The sequence below is a fragment of the Danio rerio genome, chromosome 13 (assembly GCF_052040795.2).
Source record: "Danio rerio strain M-AB ecotype USA chromosome 13, GRCz13ab, whole genome shotgun sequence".
Taxonomy (NCBI): domain Eukaryota; kingdom Metazoa; phylum Chordata; class Actinopteri; order Cypriniformes; family Danionidae; genus Danio; species Danio rerio.
The window spans coordinates 22,721,665-22,742,500 of record NC_141033.1 but is presented as its reverse complement, the minus strand read 5'-3'; the positions used below and the strand labels follow the sequence as shown (position 1 = coordinate 22,742,500).

The 20,836-nt window shown below is 34.6% G+C and overlaps 2 protein-coding genes across 3 annotated transcripts in view; both read left to right on the top strand.

Annotated features, from left to right (window-relative positions):
• gfra1a (gdnf family receptor alpha 1a) overlaps positions 1–9,298 on the top strand; it is a 161,514-nt gene extending 152,216 nt beyond the window's left edge. Inside the window, exons 9-10 of one of the 2 annotated variants that reach the window (XM_087278577.1) lie at positions 4,003–4,047; positions 7,048–9,298. In XM_087278577.1, the coding sequence (XP_087134703.1) occupies positions 4,003–4,047; positions 7,048–7,191 (189 nt within the window). In that variant the 3' untranslated portion in view covers positions 7,192–9,298. 2 annotated transcript variants of the gene reach the window in all.
• An 8,993-nt stretch (positions 9,299–18,291) lies between these two features.
• apcs (amyloid P component, serum) lies at positions 18,292–20,435 on the top strand. Its single transcript, NM_001386308.2, is given in 2 exon segments — positions 18,292–18,451; positions 19,708–20,435. Coding segments are annotated over 2 exon segments (726 nt in total). The 5' UTR covers positions 18,292–18,393; the 3' UTR covers positions 20,376–20,435.
• The last annotated feature ends 401 nt before the right edge of the window (positions 20,436–20,836 follow it).

The following is a 20,836-nucleotide window of genomic DNA, read 5'->3' as shown; positions in this document are numbered from 1 at the left end:
AAGATAATTTGTGCACTGTACAAATTTGATTATCTGAAACAATCAAAAAAATAATCTATATTAAAACCAAAACAGTTATTATTATTTTATTTTTTTACAGATTCATTGCTTTATGCAGTTAAGGTTTTAGGATATAATCAGTGACGCTTGAGTATGGGGACTATTTCTCATTATTTATATGTTACTTATTTGTATACACATATACACTGTTTATTAGAACTTTAATAACATGTCTTAATCTATATAATCCTAAATAATGCACAATCTACACTACTCCTTCTGTAAACTAGTCCTACAATGTTTTTTGACCACACTTCATTATTATTGTTCATTTATTAATTTGCTGGTAACTGGATTTGGAAATAGTTTTAAAACAAATATTTGTGCTTAAGAAAAAATAAATATGTAGGCTAATAGATGTCCAAAGAGTGAGAGTAAAGATAAAGTAAAGACGCCTTTTCTCCCTAGTGAAGATTTTAGTTTTTCCACTTACAAATCAGTCATGTAAATAGCAAATGTGCCATGGCATGATTCAACTGACTTTTAAATGGAATGGGAGATGAGATTTTGATTGGTTTAATGCATGTTATTTTCAGAGAAATAGCACAGCCCTGTTAGACCATGCACTAGGGCACAATACATTTTTTTTGTCCTTAAAAAAGCAAAAGTGGTTTCAGAGTGGTTTCAAGTCCTTAATGCTTTTGTGCAATGCACTTTAGACTTTGTGCCTAGATTGTTAAAACCCAGGGGTTCATTTTATTAAAATGACTTTAAAGTTTATAATTTGTTTATAGTTTATCTACAATGCTTTACACTAAATATTCACAATCTAAATAATATTCACAACATTTAAGTTTAAATATAAAATCTACGTTTAATTATAACCGTGTTTGATGCCAACAACATTAGTTTAATTGGATTTTGCCCAAAAAATGAAAAAATAAAAATCTTGTAAAGAAAATTTTCTTGTGGCTCAAACAAAACATTATATTAATACCACCAAGGCCATGGCTTGGATTCCCAGGGAAAGCATGAAGAAATAAAATAAACCTTGAATGCAATGCAAGTTGCTTTGGATTAAGAAGATTGCCAAATGCATAAATGTACTAAGAAGCTACACACAAATGAACAATGACTGTCAATGATGGTCATACAAGCCATTTCTCTTTTAATAAGAGCCAATGCTAATATATAAATCACAGTCACAGGGCCACACACAAACTCACTCACACTTATACACTCCAACAGAGAGTGGCACAGCAGCAGCAGGAGAAAGTGGTTCTGAGAGCGAAGTTAATGAGTTTACATGTTTTTGTATTAGCCTCGCTGCTAAACGTATAGTCCTCTGAGGGGGAGCAGCTGTCAATGTGAAAATGAGGAGAAGAACAGAGATGGAGAGCACAGACTCATGGGATATATCTGTCAGTCTTTCTTCATCGGGTACAAATCATCGCAGAGCACACAACTGACCTCCAGGAAAACTAGCGAGACGACTCTTGCATGCCAATGCCTCTGTTGTAGATCTAATTGTTTGGGACTAAGATGTTTAAAACCTTCCATGTTGCTTGCAATCCCCATTTTGTGATATGGTAGAAAGGGTTTTCTATGCTGCATGTTTTCGCGAGGGTAAAATGACAGAACCAGATGTGCATTATCTCCTTCAAAACAGAGACATATGGTAATACCTCGTCTTGAGCAAAAGTGTGTCAGAATACTAGTGTTGGGCGTATTTGCTAAATAATTGAAAGCCATACTAGACAGATCTCTGGGCTCAGTGTGAACTCATGTTCAAAATATATAATAAAATATACAAAATATGAGAAACTCTCTGCTTAGTATGCTGTCAGTGAGATTAAGGGCCAGTTTTATGACCGTTTCTTTTTCCCTTTTTTTTTTTTTTTTTTTTTTGCTATTAGTTTGCCATATCTTGCACTTTGCATTTTTCCTTCAATGTAATTAAAACAGCACTTGACATGCAGCGAGAACAATTATCCAGCTAGTTTTTCTTGCACTTGTTGTTTTACTGGTTTATTTCTTCAATTTTGAAACTGTTTAAAGGGTGCTAGGGCCGCTCTGGGAGAAATTAATCATTGATATTTCTTTTCGCTGGTGTGTAGATGCGGTTGTTTATAATGTTTCATGCTGGCCAAGGCACTGCTTTATCATGCTGGGTTCTGGCTTAGATTCAAGTCGGCTAGTTTCATGAGGACACCAAACCTCTAACACACAGGAATCCATTCATTATACTTGTCACCAGGTCTCCTATATCACCACTGCTTCACACTTTCTCAGACACACATACCTATACAACAAGCACACACACTTAAGGATGTGAAATCCATACTAAAACTTACTACATGCTTACCATAAGACAACTCGGATAGTCTTCATTTACTGCTTTGACCAACAGTCAAAGTACTTTGACAGCAATAGTTACTAAAGCCTGTGCTAGAGAAGGCAAACTGAGAGTACACACTTTACTTGGAGTGTTCATAAGACTGTCATGACAGACTTATAATCCTGACATGACACATGTGCAATAAGAACAAAAATAGCTGCATAATTGTTCTCTACACACATCAAGTGTTGTTTTAATTACATTGAAGTAAAAATGTTCCTGAAGTGCAAGATATGGTGCATTAACAGCAAATAAATAAATAAAATATTTTATTTATTTAAAATAATAACAACAACAACAACAATTATTATTATTATTATTATTATTATTATTATGGTGAAAAAGAAAAACAGCCATAAAACTGGCCTTTAATCTCAATGACCAAGGAGAGGGTTTCTCTGATATTTTGTATATCTTATTACATATTTTGTAACACGAGTTCACACTACCCAGAGATCTTTCATGAATATGAATAAGATTTTTAGATGTCTTTGTTAGGATAAGTTGTTATAAACAAATACATAAAACTTGCAAATATGCAGAAAAAAAAAAAAAAAAAAACTCCTAGTTAATATCCAGTATCCTTTAACTGTTTTCAGTTGTCGGTTAATTTCATTACACAGTCAATAATATTAGGTTAAATTTCATGAAATTAATGACAAATTCAGTTGGTTCAGCTACAGTTGAGGTCAATAAAAATTAATGCTGCTGTCAAATTATGTTGAAGATGAATGTATGATAAGTTTTGTTGTTTTGATACTATCAAGTTTTCATGACAAAAAAACACTGACAGAATTTGTTCTCTTGGTAAAAGACATCTTCAACAATGTCATCTTTGCATTTAAAATGACATAACTGAGCTAATGGCATATGATGACAGTCTTATAAACACACCCTTAAAAAGTGTTACTGGGGGAAAAAATAAAAAAATTTGTGATCATTCATGAGAAATATATAAAAATATATTTATCCAATAATTATTCACCAATAAACTATATATTAGTATAGCATTGTAATTTAATTTTATATATATTTTTAAAAAAGTCATTGTAACCATAAATATGTATACAGAAAACATATAGCGGTCCAGGAGAAAGCAGAGTAGAATTTGTTTACTACGTATATTCACAAGTAATGAGAAAAATGGAAAAGCATTATATTTGGTGAAAAACAATTTTCATTTACTAATCAAACACTGGAACACTAATAATTACAAATCTTTCATGAGCACTACAGTAAATTCAGTTCTCAAAATGAGAATTTTGCAGTAGCCTACTGCTATGATTAATATTAATAACAACTTGACTTTGCATTTACTCCTCTATAATTATACTCAAACACTATGTGAAGACAAATCACAATTGATTTTCACATTGTCAGTAGCATTTATGAAGCACAATATTAATCCAATGCAATTAAATGCTATTAGATTGCAGCTACAGTATAAATAGCAGTCCGAGTGTTTTGCTATTGATTATGTAGTGTGGATCCTCCTGCAGCAATATACCATGAAAGAAAATGATGTTTGTTAACAGTTTTCTTGGTTCGAGAGGCTATTACTTCATTTAGATCTGACTAATTTAATAGATCTTTTTCTTTTCTAGGCTCAGAAGAAGAAGACAAACAACACAATAGATGTGTTATGTGTGGTAAGTACACTAACATACAATACTAATTGTAATGCAAGGACAATATTTACATCACATTTCAAACCAGATAGATTTCTGATATCTCTTATATATTTCAATTGTTTGTAAAGGTATGAATCATAATGAAAGAAAACAAAGAAAAGCAGTTATTATCTCTCATCACATGGCCCCTTTCGGCTGAACTTTGACCTGAAACTTGAGGGCCCTTCTTGCCCTGTCTGCACATGATCTTTGCAGTGGGCAACAGCGAAATGTGAATGTTGCTTATCTTCTGCTTTTTGAAGTTCACTAAATGTCATTATACATAATAAAAGCTGCATTATATGCGAGAATGACATTTAGGGTTGCAGAGGCAGGTCCAAACAGCTCTAAAAACGAGAACCTCTTTAAAGTGAATAATTTCCAAAGAGCCTTGTTTTTTTAAATCACAACCATCTAAAGCCATGTTATGTGTAACTCGGAAATAATGGCATTTAATTATTTGAATGAATTGGAAATGTATTTGACAGTTAAAAAGATAATTTCATAGCATTTCAGGACATTAGCAGACATGAAAGTCCTTTTTTTTCTTGAAAAAGGAAAACAAAAAAAACAAAGCAAAAGCCTTGAAGCACATGTGCAAATTATTCTGGTTACAAAAGCTCAAGTTAAAATGTAATGGAAAAAGGTTAACTTTTGACAAATCAAACCAAACTCTGACTTGTCTGCCAAACTCTTTACTGGTAAACATGCAGTGTCCTTCACTAAATTGTTGGTAATTATTGGCACCCTTGGTAAATGGGAGCAAAAAAAGGCTATTGGAAAATATCTTAATTATGTAATGTTTGGATTGAAAATTTAATTACCTAATAAAGAATTAATAAAATCTAGAATCTAAAAAAATTCTATATTAAAAAAGTTTTTTTTAAAGTATTATATATAAAAAAAAACATGCCTTTGTTGAATGTGTGCCACAGCTGATGGCACCCCTATAAAAATGTTTAACCATGAGCTATTTTCACAAGCAATAAAAAATGATTAATTGGATTTATTTAATTTTTGAAGGCAAGCGGTTGTAAACAAATTACATGGACTGAATTTAAGCAAATAAATATAATTTTGTAATTTTCAAAAGCAAAGCAATTTGTAATTTGTTTGTTTAAAGGGCCATGAAACCCCTTTCTACATACAAGTCTACATCAGAATCTTTTTTTAAAAGTTTCATAATGGGCATGGAACGCTGCAAGCAGAGGGAGGTATGGGCGTGGCTGGCAGAGCAGGGGGAGAAAGAGAGGAGCAAATAACTGTTGTCATTTCAAATGACACACAAGCCACGAGGAGACACATGTTTTTATAGTTTACAAAGTTAAAATGCAAAGTAATAAACAGTAGTTTAATGACCTGCTATATTTGTTATTCATAATTTCATATACACAACCACAATTTTTAAAATCATTATAAAGATAATCATGTGAACTATAAATGAGGACGACTTCTCTCCTCCTAAATCCCCACACAGCAGCACTAATATAAGCCATGTGTCTGAATGGTAACAAACTCAACTGATAAAAGAAAGTCTGCCATCCTTTAATTCTTGTACAGCTCTCCTGACAAAAATGCTTTCAGCAAACCAACAGCTTTGCGGTGTCGGCTGTGACTGCATCACGAGGAAAAACATGCAACAAACCCTTTATGAACGGCTAAACACTGCTTGCCATGCGCGGACATGGTCTCAAACAGTCATTGGGTCTCACAGCTTGGCAGGTCTGCCTGATCTTCGGAAAGCACATGCTCTCATGAATAATTAAGAAGCAGGGTCTTCTCATAGGATAAGAAAACTCCGCTATGAAATGAAAAACCAACGCGTCAGCACTTCTAGCAGATTTGCGCTACGTCACCGATTTTGATTTTGTCCCAAAAAGGCTTTTAAACTTGGAAGATTAAATTAGCTGACAAAAGCTCAAAATGATGCAGTTTTTCCCACAATTACAGCTGAGAGGTGCTAACGTTGTCTTAACTGAGGCTCAACACACACAAATCTTTTAAAAATAAAATAAAAAAGTACTAGTTTTCAAATGAACCTTTATCAGTGTACATGAGGACAAACTCCAATCAATCATTTAGGGTTGCAGTGCCCAAACAACAGCTAAACCAGAAACTGAAAACCCAAAATATAATGCATCATTCAAGAAATAAACATAGCAAATGTACCAACAAGTTTTTCCCCAAATTCTGTCTATGCATTGCTTGAACCACGCTATTTAAATAACATAAAACTTTCATAATGACGATCATTAAGGGGGTGAAGTAACAGCATAGATTAAATCTGCAAACTGTGCTTTTATATATACAAACATCATACCAGTTTATACAATTATTTCCCACAATAAAGATTTTTATATTTTCATGGATTTCTTTATTTATGATTTGTTTTTAATAAATAAGAGTTATACAAGTTTGTAGTTGTAATAAGCAATTGTTTGCTTGCCTTGTCTTTCCCTTCATACCTAATGAAGGTAAGACATTTCCTTTATTTATTTTTTTCTTTTTTTCTTTTTTTTACAAATGTTATTCAAAATATGCACATTTTTTCCTACATCTGTAAAAAAAAATAAAAAAGACTCACAATTACATAAAATCTAATATATAAATGAGATTTATGGCCATACAATAACATATACAATATGTTCATGTATTTGTTGTCTATTATTAAACAGAAGTTTTTTTTTTTTATTACTTTTACAAAATATACTCAAAACACAGCAGAAATGTTGCATATACAAACAGTATAAATATACTTTAATTTATTTCTACATTATTTATTTAACATAATTCCTTCTTTTTTTTTTTTAAATCAATGTATACGTTTTATTTTCCCAAGCTCTGGAAATGTAAAAAATCACACAAATCAAATGTCACCTTCCACATGCCACAGCTGCTTTCAAAATGGCATAAATATTTTGAAAGTGCAATCGGAAATGAGATGCTTATCCACTTTCTCACCTCTTTCCATTTCTCCAGGATCCACAGATTGATGACCCCAGCTCCTCCAATACCATCTCCAAAAACTCATCCCCTCGGCAGATGACTCTATCAGGCCTTAGCTCTCAGCTGCTCCTACTGGCTACCTCCTTACATTGCATCTTCACCCCAGTGATGTTGTAGCCACCTAAGAACATAAAACATGGACAGACAGTTTGTACAAAGTCAATCGCTGTTCCTGGTCAATCTGTTGTACTCAGTACTCTCTCTACTTCTCTCTGTTAGTCCTTCTCTTCCTCACTCTCAATGTTCTGTTTTTTTTAAGAGATTTCCTTGATGTTGTTGATGCAACAAAGCAAAGTGTTCTTGTGTACTCGAGTTTCTGTCTCTTCCGTCCTGATTTTGCATCGGAGGATGGAACGTGAATAAAATGCGAGAGAGGCTTGGCATTCCCATGTGATGTTGTGCCGTCTACACAACCGCTGGTGTTTTGAGAGCCTGAAACCATGAGGACTTCTGTCACAGCAGTAGAGATTATTCTTATCTGTGCGTATTTGTACTCGACAATACAGTGTGTTGCCAGTGGTACACAAAAACACAGCAAAAGTGAGCCTAAGACATTGTAGAACAAGATTTCATTTTGACAGACTGTCTTCTGTGATCTTTTTTTGCTTTGTTTTGGTTCATGTTTTGGTGAAAAATGGATTCTCACTGATTGTGCTTCTCTTGTGTAGTTTTTTTTTATTTTCTATATAGCTTCATTGGCCCATCTGTAGGTCAAACATATCAACAAAATGTTTTCAAAACATTTAGTCGGAGAAAGAGTGAAAAGGTATTAAAGGAGAGTTTACGAAGGAAGAGTTTCCAGCATAACTGGATGACCGACAGCTTGTCAGAAAAGACAGTCGGACAATTGTGCTCTTGTTTTTCATGGTGTGGTTGCATGTGTGAATGTGCAATGCTGTGTGTGTGAACATATGGATGAATTTAAGGGTTGAATGACAGGGTATGTCAATGATATTGGGATTTTCAAACTCATACAACAGTTTGCATAGAAAACATGGAATGAAGCCAGAAAGCAGCATTTGTCTTGTAAGCAGATGTTAATTCAAGTAACACTTTCATATACAAGTATCTGTAAATTGCACATAATCTCTCACCAGGCTAAATTAACCAGTATATGCATATGTATTGAGTGTATATTGCCTTTCTGATGTTGCTTTGACAGGGATTTTCATACTTCACCCCAAACTAATCATGCAGCCAGTTCTTTTGCTGTACTGTATGTCAATACAGAAGTTACTGGAAGAGTAAATATAAGTGATCCTGCATCACAAATACTTTGAATCAGTGAGAATTCTTTTATTTCATTTTTTTTAAATACCCAGAAGTCTTATATGTCAGTATGAGGCATGTGCAGTTTAACCACCTCAGCGGTACATGTTAAAAGAGTCTATGACATACTGCTTTAGCTCATGTGGCATTTTGAACAAGAAAAAAAGATGATAATGTATTGTTGTACTTCATGTTATTTACAGGACATTTTAAGTGCTACATAAAGCAACAAAAATATATACACAATTCTACATGAACTATGTCGATAGAGCCTGCTATATTTGAATTGGGATCTGGTTGTACAATGTATGTATTATCATATTGGATGAGGATTTATTGCTTTCAGTAACTATATACAGTATATAAACAGTATATATTTTTGTTTAGAGATTACAGTACACACTGAAGACTTGCATCTGTAATAATTGCTGTCCTGTAATATCCCATATGAAGGAAATGTACAACAGCCATTTATTTGCTATAGTACTATGTTACTGTTTTATGGTAATCCAAAAAAGCAAGGAAAAGAAATCTCATATTTTTGTATCTTTTTGCATTATGGGTTTATTTATTGTAACATTGTCTTTTTTGCCGAAAAGCAGAAAAGGAACTTTAAAAGTATGAACATTTAAAAAGAAAATAAACAAGCATGAGTGATGGAAATGCAATAAAGGTTATAGGACGCAGTATATTGTGGATTCTGCACAGCCATTCTGTGATGGTCAAGTGTTTTGGGCTTAGAACACAACACAGTGTCTGTGTGTTTCAGATGGGTGCAGGACAGTAAGAAACCCACATTGTAAAAGCTATATTTCTCTACATTCGCATCTTATTGCTCCAGAGCTTTTACAAAGCAAAATCAAAGACTTCCCCCATAATCTGTCACATTTCTCCTTAGCTTGTGAAAATGTAAAAAGTATTCTATGACAATGATTAAAAAAAAAATGTTGACTCATTTACTGTTGTTGTGGTCTCTTTTCGTGATTGGGTTTCAATTTTAAAAAAAATGTGCTGTAGAATAAATGAAATTAAAATTTCTTATACAATTATTCACTTTTCTTTGGCTTATTCCCTGTTATATACAATATTTATTTGTGTTGCTATTTTAACTAGTAGGTGCAGTGAACTGGGGCATGTTATACTTAAATTCTTTATACAGTGGACTGAGACAAAAACAACAGGAGTCTGGAAAAATGTTGAAGTTTTGGTTTACATGAACTTGATTGACAGCATCAGAATACTTGCAGGCTCTCATTGAGGCCAATATCATGTTTCCTAACTTCATGCAATGCCAAAATATTCCAACGGCAAGCAATTTGGCAGCACCAAATGCAATGACGGAAACATTTAAATACGATTTACTGCACTTCAAATCGTGAGAGTGATAATAAAATGAATACATATTAAACCTCTTTAATATTATTAAATGTATGTGGTTTACTGAGTGACTGATGTTGGTTTGCAACGAGTCACACATACATTTTTTTTCAAACCATTTTCTAGTTAATTTAATTTTTAAGATCTGAGTTAAACTATCTATCTACTGCTCCATCCTGTAGTTTGGCAATAAATAGCATTTAACACTGAATGACGCGATTAATCATTACCTGAGGTGATCATTGTCATTTTAGTTTAGCTACATGGGAATGGGAAGTTCTGTAGTTTTCTGAAGTTATGAGAAGTTCTGTAGTGACCATATGAAAAAAAAAGTTTCTAAAATAGTTTCTAAAAAAAAAAAAAAAAAAAAAAAGTTTCTAAAATTGAAATTTAGAGCATTCTCGTCGCAGATAGTTAGGATAAAAACTTCTCTTTTTTTTTTTTTTTTTTTACACGGGAAAGATAACGTTAATCACACGTTTAAACCATGGTGCCACACATCACAATGTAGTACACACTGTAAGCATAAAGCAACAAACTATCACTTTAATTACTACATTTATTTGTTAATCCATTTATACTTTTGAAGTTGTCTTCTACAATCAAGATTAATTTATAACAACAGTTTAACTATGAAATCATTTTATTAGCATTTTCTAATTTATTGCAAATTAACTGTGAAAATGCAATCATTATTTTTGGTGTTGCAAAGCTACTTAAAAAAAAAAAAAAAAAAAAAAAATATGTACACGTGTACATGTACCTGTATAGGATAAAAGCAGTTTTAAAAAGCAAAGGGTAGCTCTGCCATACAGTATGTTGATTTAATATTAATTGATAATTAAATACTACACATGGCATTTTTTTGAAGAATACTTACAGCATTTTACACAAGTGCCTAAATCTTTTTAGAATAATGTATCTTTGCAGGCGAGTACCTTGTGTACCTCCGAATGTCTTGGAGATGTTGGCAAAGATCTTCTGGATTTAGGCACAAGTCCCATTTTACATGTACATTTAGTCATTTAGCAGACGCTTTTATCCGAAGCGACTTACAAATGAGGACAAGGAAGCAATTTACACAGCTATAAGAGTAACAATGAATAAGTGCTATAGGCAAGTTTTAGGTCTGTAAAGTCTAAGAAGGAAAGTATCAGTAAAATTTTAATTTTTTCAATTTCTTTTTTTTTTTTTTTTTGAGTACAGTTAGTGGTATATCCAGAGAGGCAATTGCAGATTAGGAAGTGAAGTGGAAACTAAATAGTTGAGTTTAGTCGTTTCTTGAAAACAGCGAGTGACTCTGCCGTTCTGATGCAGTTAGGGAGTTCATTCCACCAACTGGGCAGATTGAACGTGAGCGTTCGCGAAAGTTATTTCTTCCCTCTTTGGGATGGAACCACGAGGCGACGTTCATTCACAGAACGCAGGTTTCTGGAGGGCACATAGATCTGCAGAAGTGAGAGCAGATACGGAGCAAAGCCAGAAGTCGCCTTGTAGGCAAACATCAGAGCTTTGAATTTGATGCGAGCAGCAACTGGCAGCCAGTACAAAAGGATGAGCAGCGGAGTGACATGTGCTCTTTTAGGTTCATTGAAGACCACTCGTGCTGCTGTGTTCTGGAGCAGCTGAAGAGGCTTGATAGAGTTAGCTGGAAGCCCGGCTAGTAGAGAGTTGCAGTAATCCAGTTTGGGGAGAACAAGAAGGAGTTGAGCTGCATGTTCAGATAAGAAGTGTCGGATCTTTCTGATGTTACAGAGTGCGAATCGAGCAGTTCTAGAAATGTGGTCAGAGAAGTTTAGTTGGTCATCAATCGTTACTCCAAGGCTTTTTACCATTTTGGATGCAGTAATGGTTGCCCCATCCATCTGGATTGAAAAGTTATGGTGTATAGTCGGGTTGGCAGAAACTACAAGCATTTCTGTTTTTGCAAGGTTAAGCTGAAGATGATGATTTTTCATCCAGTGTGAAATGTCCAACAGGCAGGCTGAGATGCGAGCTGGAACCGAGGGTTCATCAGGATGAAAAGAGAGGTATAGCTGGGTATCATCAACATAGCAGTGGTAGGAGAATCCATGTTTCTGGATGACTGGTCCTAGAGATGACGTATAGATGGAGAAGAGAAGTGGGCCAAGAACAGAGCCTTGAGGTACCGCAGTGTTTAGATGCTGTAGGTTGGACACCTCTCCCCTCCAAGACACCCTGAATGACCTGTCAGAAAGGTAAGATCTAAACCATTGTATAACCGTGCCTGCAACGCCCAGTGACTCAAGCGTAGATAGTAGGACCTGGTGGTTTACAGTGTCAAAAGCAGCTGACAAATCCAGCAAGATGAGGACTGATGATTTTGAGTCTGCTTTAGCCAGTCTGAGATCCTCCACGACGAGAGCAGGGCAGTCTCAGTTGAGTGGCCTTTCTTAAAGCCGGATTGCTTGTTGTCCATGAGATTGTTTTGAGTAAGAAAGTCCAGGACTTGATTGAACACTACTTTCTCCAGAATCTTGGCCATGAATGGAAGCAGGGATACTGGTCTGTAGTTTTCAAGTAGCGTAAGGTCCAGGTTGGGTTTCTTTAGCAGTGGGGTTACCCTAGCCTGCTTAAATGAAGTGGGGAATAAACCAGAGTCAAGAGATGTGTTAATTATGCGAGTCAGTGTTGGTATGACTGCAGAAGAGATGGCTTGCAAGAGATGAGAGGGAATGGGATCAAGCAGACAAGTGGTTGCATGGCTAGATAGCACGAGTTTGGACACCTCAGACTCAGAGAGCTGAGAAAAAGAGGTGAGTGTGTGTGGTGTTGGTGGTGTATCTTGCATGTTTGTTGTAGGTGCAGCAAATTGAGCACTGATTTTTGCAGTTTTGGTGCAAAAGAATGTAGGAAAGTCATCAGTAGTAAGTGTGGAGGATGCGGGTGGAGGAGGAGGATAGAGGAGGGAGGAAAATGTTTTAAAAAGTAGGCGAGGATTAGTGGCATTGTTGATTTTCTGACGGAAATATGTCTTTGCAGAAGTAACCTGCTTTGCAGATGTTATTTTACTCTTACCTCTACACCTACCCATAGCCTTCCCCTTGGCCATTGATACAGAGTGTGAAGGCATAGGCATGAAAATATTCTCTAAAGAAATAAGACACCACTACTACACATGTAGACATCATATGTCATCGCTAGCTCACACTTCACACAATATAACATCAGTACCAGTCATTCTTAGTTAACATGCAAAAACCTTTTGTGCCATCTAACATTTTTTTTTTTCTAAAATGAGTTTTTATCTTGCTCTTGTTTGTAGTGGATACACTTATCTACTCAGTTTTGCAAATTTTTTTTATGCATATTTTCAAAAGTTATGTGCATCATGATGTTTCCATTAATCGTTTTGAAACGGATCATATCCAAAATGAGCAATAAAATAGGTGGGTGAAAACATAAGGTGAGAAATACCGCTTTGTCTTAAAAAAAAAAAGACACCAATAGAAACTCTGAGTTTAGAGAATAAAACCTGCTCCTGGCCAGGTTAAGTTCACAGTGCAAGTTACCATGGTAACTACGGAACCCCGGAAGGGACGTAGTGGAGGAGAAAAAAATTGGCTGGGTGAAAAAAAATAATGGGTGAAAGAAAAAAATGGGTGGGAGGAAAATATATATTAAAATATATGTTTCTAAGTTTTTGCATTCTCTCGCAAAGATGTTTTGCGTTCCCTCGCAAAACGGTTTCTCCACAAACACTTCCTGTTCACTTAACTCATGTAAACCCACGCTATGTAAACTTTGCAACCTTTAAACCAGTAAATGCATGTATAAGCGCTGACTGACAGACACGCTCCGTAAATAAACTGATCCCAGATCAGCATCTGTACGCGCCATAAAGGGACATTTCTGTTATCAAACAAGTGAGCAGCAATGAATCTCATGTTTTGTTTTGTTTTGTTTGATAACACAAGTGTCTCTGTAAGAATGCACAGACCTATAATGAAAGCATTCCATTACTTTAGAAACTGTTTGTGCTCATTTAAGAGAACATAAGCTGTTTAAAATAAAACATGAGGACGGAGATGTTTACATATTATTCAGTGTATTTGTCTGTTTAAACATACACCTGCTCCTCTGTGCTCCTCTGTAAATGGCGTGTACAGACGCTGATCTGGGATCAATTTATTGTATAGAGCGCGTCTGTAAGTAAGCGCTTATACATGCATTCACTGGTTCAGAGGTAGCATATGAAAGGCGACAATCGACGCACAGTCATGTAAAGAAAGTGGGATAGAATGGTAAAATACGGGAGAATTTCAAGGGAACGCAAAACTTTGCGAGAGAACGCAAAAACTTAGAAATATATATTTTCCTCCCACCCATTTTTTTTCTTTTTCACCCAGCCAATTTTTTTCTTCTCCACTATGTCCCTTCCGGGGTTCCGTAGGTAACTGACTCTGAGTTAAAGTTACCTCTCTTTTAGAAACAAGCCTGACTTACCCTGCTTTCTCCAGTTTAACCTCCTATCTTAAAACAGGTCCCAGAACTACTGGCACACTACAATAAAATATGTAATGCTGTTTGTACATCTTATTCAACATTGTTTACAGATTGACAGGTTACAGATTAACTGGGTTTCCTACATGCAGAGAAAACATGGCCTAAGGCAAGAAAGCTGCATTGGTTATACAATCAATGTCAATATTATGTTACGGTTTCAAGTTGATTATCTGCAAATTCCTCATCATCATTTACCAGGTTATACTGGCATCCTTGCATCTGATTTGAGTGTATTGGATTACTGATGTTGCCTTTCTGACAGGGATTTTCAAACTTTCCCTCTAAAGGAAACATTTACTTTTTAACTGAAGCCAGTTAACATTATAGTTACTAAAAATAGTCATTATAAAAATGCTGCATAACTGTTACTTAAAATCAGTGAGAATACTTAAAATAAGATGCAAAATGCATATAATTAGTCAAAGATAACAGAAGTAAATCATCATGCACTTTTGAAATGGTTTTTATTATCAAGAGAAAACAACATAGCCCCAGTGTGAAAAAAGTGTTTGCACTTTTTGTTGTCAAATATTTGATAACTTGCAATGAGTCTGTGGACAAATTATGGCCATTTATATGTGCTGATTGTTGTAAATCAGCCACATTGAAGGAGGATTTTGTAGCTTGAACTGCCTTTTATCATCTAAATTAGATTCAGGTCAGGGTTTTGACTAGGCCCCTTCAAAGTCTTCATTTAGTTTTTCTTCAGCCATTCAGAAGTAGATTTGCTGGTTTATTTTGAATTATTGTCCTGCTGCTGAATATTGCTTCAGCTTAAGGGTCACTAACAGATGGCCAGACACTCTCCTTTAGGATATTTGGTACACAGATAAAGTCATAGTTTCATTTATGACAGCAAGTCTTCCAGGTCTTGAAGGAGCACAACAGCCACAGACCTTCACACTACCACCAACACAATTTACTGTTGGTGTGATGTTCTTTTTACTGAAATGCATTGTAACATTTATGCCACACACATAGTATATATACCTTCCAAAAAGGTTGACTTTACTCGCTACAGTCCAGATTTTCCCTAAAGTCTTGATCACATCAATGTTTTTTGGCAAAACTAAGAGGACCTTATATGCGTTTTTTTTTTTTTTTCCCTCAGCAGTGGTTTTCCTCTTGGAATTCTGCTTCTGTTTTATGGTGGACTCATGAACACTCACCTTAACGGAGGTGGATGCCATGTGGTCTTTTGTGGCCTCTTGTATTAGTGGTTGCTGTGGTCTTTGGGTAAATTAGGTTGGCCGGCCACTACTGGGAAGGTTCTCCACTGTTCCATGTTTTGGTTATTGGTAGATAATGGCTCTCACTGTGGTTCACTGCCGTCTCAAAGCTTTAGAAATGCTTTTATAACATTTTCAAGACTGCTAGATCTTAATTCATTTAATTCCTTCTCAATTGTTTTTGAATCAGAGCCTTCTCTTAAGCTTTTAAGGATCTTTTGTCTACTTCACTTGGTCAGGCAGGTGCTACAGTATTTAACTGATTTCTTGATTGCGAACAGGTGTGGTAGTAATCAGGCCTAGGAGTGGCTAGATAAATGTAACTTAGGCATGATAAACTAGAGTCAAGTAATGTTTTTACATCTTTAAACACTTTTTTCACACAGTGTTATGTAGTTTGGGGTTTTGTATTCCCTTATTAATAATAACCATCATTTATTAACTGCATGATGTTTTATTTAACTAATATTTTAATTAGTTTGATGACCTGAAACATTAGCTTGTGACAAACAAGCAAAAGAGTAAGAAATCAGTAAAGTGCAAACACTTTTCACACCACTGTATGTGGAAAACTGGAATTTTACATAAAAACATTTATGAAAAAAGGACTGTTTTCATCCAACGAGAACACAATTATTACGAACTGATAAACTATCACCAAATATAAAAAAGATATACGGAATTTGCTACAGTAGGAGAAGTCACTGTGGGCCTTTTTCTTAAAATAATACATGTCCTGGCCCTTAAAAGATGAAGACAGATTGAAATGAATGTGAAAGCTTTTAGAGGTGCGAGACCATTCTTTTAGAGTGCAGTGCAGTTCTGGTAAGTAAAAATAACGATTCCCATTAGATGACAGACTCTGGCTAAGATGGTCTGCTGGTTGATCTGCTCATTTGTACATTAATGCCATAATATTGTCTTTATCTTTGTTGTTATTATCTGTTAAAAACAAAATCACATGACTTTTTTGAAGTGCATGGTGAAATTTATTTGTTAAATGTGTTTACATGGTAGTAAATGCACATTGTTTTCTTTTTTATGGGATAAAATATTTATCTTACTCTTTTGTGTGCATACACTTTCATGTGCATTTTCAAAATTTATGCACATCTTGGCTTTAACATTAGGAATTTTTATGCAATATTTTAAAATGTGTATAAAAAAAGGTGAAGCATAGTTTATGACATGCTGCTGTGGTACAAGTTGCATTTTGGGGAAAAATACTCTGCATTTACAGGATATAATAAATGCTACATAAAAAAAGCATAAACATTTATGTTGTCAAGGCAATACAATACTGCAGTTAGAACCAGATCAATACAACAGTACATTTGAGATTTCCATCCTGAATATAACACAACATAACATTTCAGTTTAACTTTGAGAAATATGCTGATGGTGTCCCATGAAGAGACCCCTGTCACTACCTCAAAACCACACAGTAAAATAAAAGAAAAACTTTTGTACCTTATAGTTGGGTAAAAATAACTCCATTGGTTAGTTATCTGAGGACTGATTTGTCTAAACTAATAATATAACCACTTGTTTTACTGCACTTTAAACTTTTGGAGTAAGTCAAGACTTTTTAAAATTGTCTTGCAAGTTTTAAAATGCAAGTTCCTTGATATGAGCACTTGACCCATTTGACGCCTTCTATGGTCCTCACATAAATCTTTTGCAAAAAAAAAAAAAAAAAAAAAAAAAAAAATATATATATATATATATATATATATATATATATATATATATATATATATACATTTTTTTTATCAGCTTGCAATATTTAAACTTTTTGCATTAGCATTTGAACACTTACCTCCATATGGACGGCTTTCCCGCCATAACCAGATTGTCCAGTGGCTCGCAGCACATGTTTGTGGACTTGAGGCATAGATGAGTTGACTGCAGTGATAGAGTTCAAGTCCGGTAAAGTACAGTTTCAGAAACAGGTAAGGCAAAGCAAATATCCAGAAAAATAAATAAATAAATAAATAAATAAACAATTAAATAACAGGGTAGGAATGTGGAAAAATCTGAAAATATGGTAAAAATCAGGATGTCGCAAGGGCTTTTCTTTTTCTAGATTGATTTTCAAACCCTATTAGTTGGGTTCAGAGAAATAGGTAGGCGCTGGTCAGTCGGTGCTTTTTAAAACACCATCATTTGCGTTTAGGGAAGCCGGTGGGTGGGGCGATTGGTCGGTCGGTCCGTCAGTCAGTCAGTCAGTCAGTCAGTCAGTCAGTCAGTCAGTCAGTCAGTCGACAGCACCCTCTGGAGGATTTTTGTGAGAAAATAAATTTTAGATCTCAAAAAGCATACACAGCAGCCTCTGCTGGATTCGCAAAAACAGCAAAAAAAATAAAATAAAATTAAATTAAATAAATAAATAAAAAAAAAATAAAAAAGAAACTTACCTCCTGTGACGTATTTCACAATCTCCAGAAATTTTATTTAGATCTACATTTTCAAAATGAGCTTGGGTTGGCATTTTCATACTTGGTGAGAATTTCTTACTTTTCCCATTACCTAAGAGACCACAGTACAAATCGAAGCACCTATAATACTTGCTTTCTTGGTTCTTGTAAAGAGTGAGTCAAAGTGTAAAGAGTCTTAAAACAATAACTGTTTAATTGGCAGCAGGTATAGGTCTGTCATTTTGTCAATTTCTTAGCAGCATGCAGCTCTATTGACAAATTTTCATCTGAGGTTAAAAGTTTATCATGTCAGTGAAAATTGGAACTGCAATATATATCTTTTGTAGCAAATTGTGAAACCCTACTCCTTATCTATGCTTGTGACTAAACTGATGAATCAGCACTAACATGACATACCCTCACCTCATCAGTGCAATATAAAAAGAGGAGAGTGAAGAGATCAGATACTTCTCTGCTGCTCGGCTCAATCCAAAAGGAACATGAGGAGGCTTGCGTCATATGTTATCTTCATTGTCTGTTGTGGTCTGGCATTGTCTCGTAAGTACATGCAGTGTAACAACAATATACTTTTTTAAATGATAGCGATAGCCTAATTAATGCTACAGAGGAAATGATCTCAAGAAAACAACAATTTAGACTGCTTTTATCATTTTATTTTGTGTGTGTTATTTCACCTCAAGATGAACATCGTGCCATCTTTTACTTATCTTTTCATTCTTTGAGTCATTTATTAATTTTTAGAAAACAAATACAGGTATTTTTTCATCAAATATGAGAGATTTTAATTCCCATTGGAAGTCTGTTCGATATGCTTGGATTAATCAACATTGATACATTGATAGTCAAATCCAGTGCTCAGTTTGCAGTTAATTTGCAACTACTTTAAAAACCATTTGCAATTTGGCAGTGTAGAATGTCAGGATGATGGAGAGAGAAAGGGCTTGAGGACAAAATGGCAACAAAATGTACAAAAATTCATCATAAATTCAGGGACAAAATAAAAAAAAAATGTTTTATGAGTTTATGAGTTATGTAAAGTGTAAAAATACACAAATAGTAGTAGTAGGAGTAGTAGTAGTAGTAATAATAATAATAATAATAATACTAATACTAATAATAATAATAATAATAATAATAATAATAATTGTCAGTTGCACAGCCAATCTGTAACTGTGAGTTAGAGATTTATTTTGGAGTTTCAGTGATTATAATAGGTGTATTTGCATAACTTGCACAAGACTAGCATCTAGTTAGTCAACAGAGAGCTTACACGTCTTTTGCATAGAGCTTGAATGACTGAAAATCAGCAGTTGGTATCAGTTGCAAAAATCCTGATTGAACTAACATGCACTGTTGGTTCATTATTTTTTTATGGAGGCATAGAAATTAATCTTATTGGTTATTACTTATCAGACATGCATGTGTAAGCAAAACATGCCTTCCCTGACCAAATATGAACAATGTAAAGATTGTTCAGTGATGTTCACCCCTTCAGAAGACTTAGACTGATCTGCTCAATTAATGTTATATAATTTCTTAATTAAAATTTTGAACCATAATTTTTCTCAGGGGAGGAAAGTAATTTCAGATTTCTACACTTTTATTTGTGTTTTGAGGATAAACAAATGTATAATAAATTTAGAGTGTTAAACTGTAAGTAAGTGATGACAAAATTTTCTGCATGAATAACTCTATAAAACACAAATGTCAGCTCATATTATATAAAACACACACACACACAAAATCTGTAATACCTTAAGTGTTGAAAATACATGTTATCTTGTGAACAACAGAACAACCAGAACGGAAATGCTTGAGGGAGAAGGTCATCGTGTTCCCAGAACTGAGCACCAACACCTGGGTGAAGCTCCATCCCAATGAATCCATGACTCAGACTGAATTCACTGTGTGTATGAGATTCTACACTGATCAAGAGAGCTCCAACCCATGTCTATTTTCACTGGCCACACCATCTAATCCTCAAGACATTTCCTTATCATGGTCTGCTGAAACCAAAAAATACCAGTTGTTAATTCATAACTCTCCGGTCCAATTCAAAGGCTTGCCATTCAATCTGAATCAGTGGAACACAATTTGTGTGACATGGGATGTCAAAAATGCTCTTGCACAGATGTTTGTGAATGAAGTAGCCAGCATTAAGAAGGTTGTTGGTCCTAAGCAAGCTTTTAAAGGAGCTCCTGTTATATCACTCGGCCAGTGTCAGACCCAAATTGGTGGATCCTTTCCCCAGTCCAAAACCTTCACAGGTTTCATATCAGATGTGCATATGCACAATCAAGTCCTAACCACCAATCAGATTAAGACCTACATGGAGGCAAAGAGCAAATACAAACTTGGTGATTATATCAGCTGGCACAATCTGATGTACACCATTTTTGGGTCCGCAGAAATCAATGAAAAGCATCACGTAACCTTCAAAGTCAAAGAAGAGCAGACATAGCACACCTTTGTACTGCATAATATTGTAACATGCAAAATGAATAAACATCAATGAATAAACGGTGTACTGGCAATGTTTCAGTTTAATGATCAGCTTAAGTAAAGTTGACACAGTGACCTTGAGTCTCAATGTACTCTGAATGAACCCTGGCCCTGGTAGCTTGGTTTGTTTGTTTATTTATTTATTTATTTAGTTATTTATTATTCATTCATTCATTCATTCATTTATTCATTCATTCATTCATTCATTCATTCATTCATTCATTCATGTTTTATTTTTGCTCAGTTGTTCTAAACTGTTTTGTTCTTTTTTTTTTTTTGTTTAGAAAAGGCTTTATTAGATGTTAAATATTTATAAACTTAGAGGCCAATATTTATTTATTTATTGTTATAATAGCAGTAACTATTATTATTATTATTATTTTCTATTATTACGATTATTATTATTATTATTAATATTAT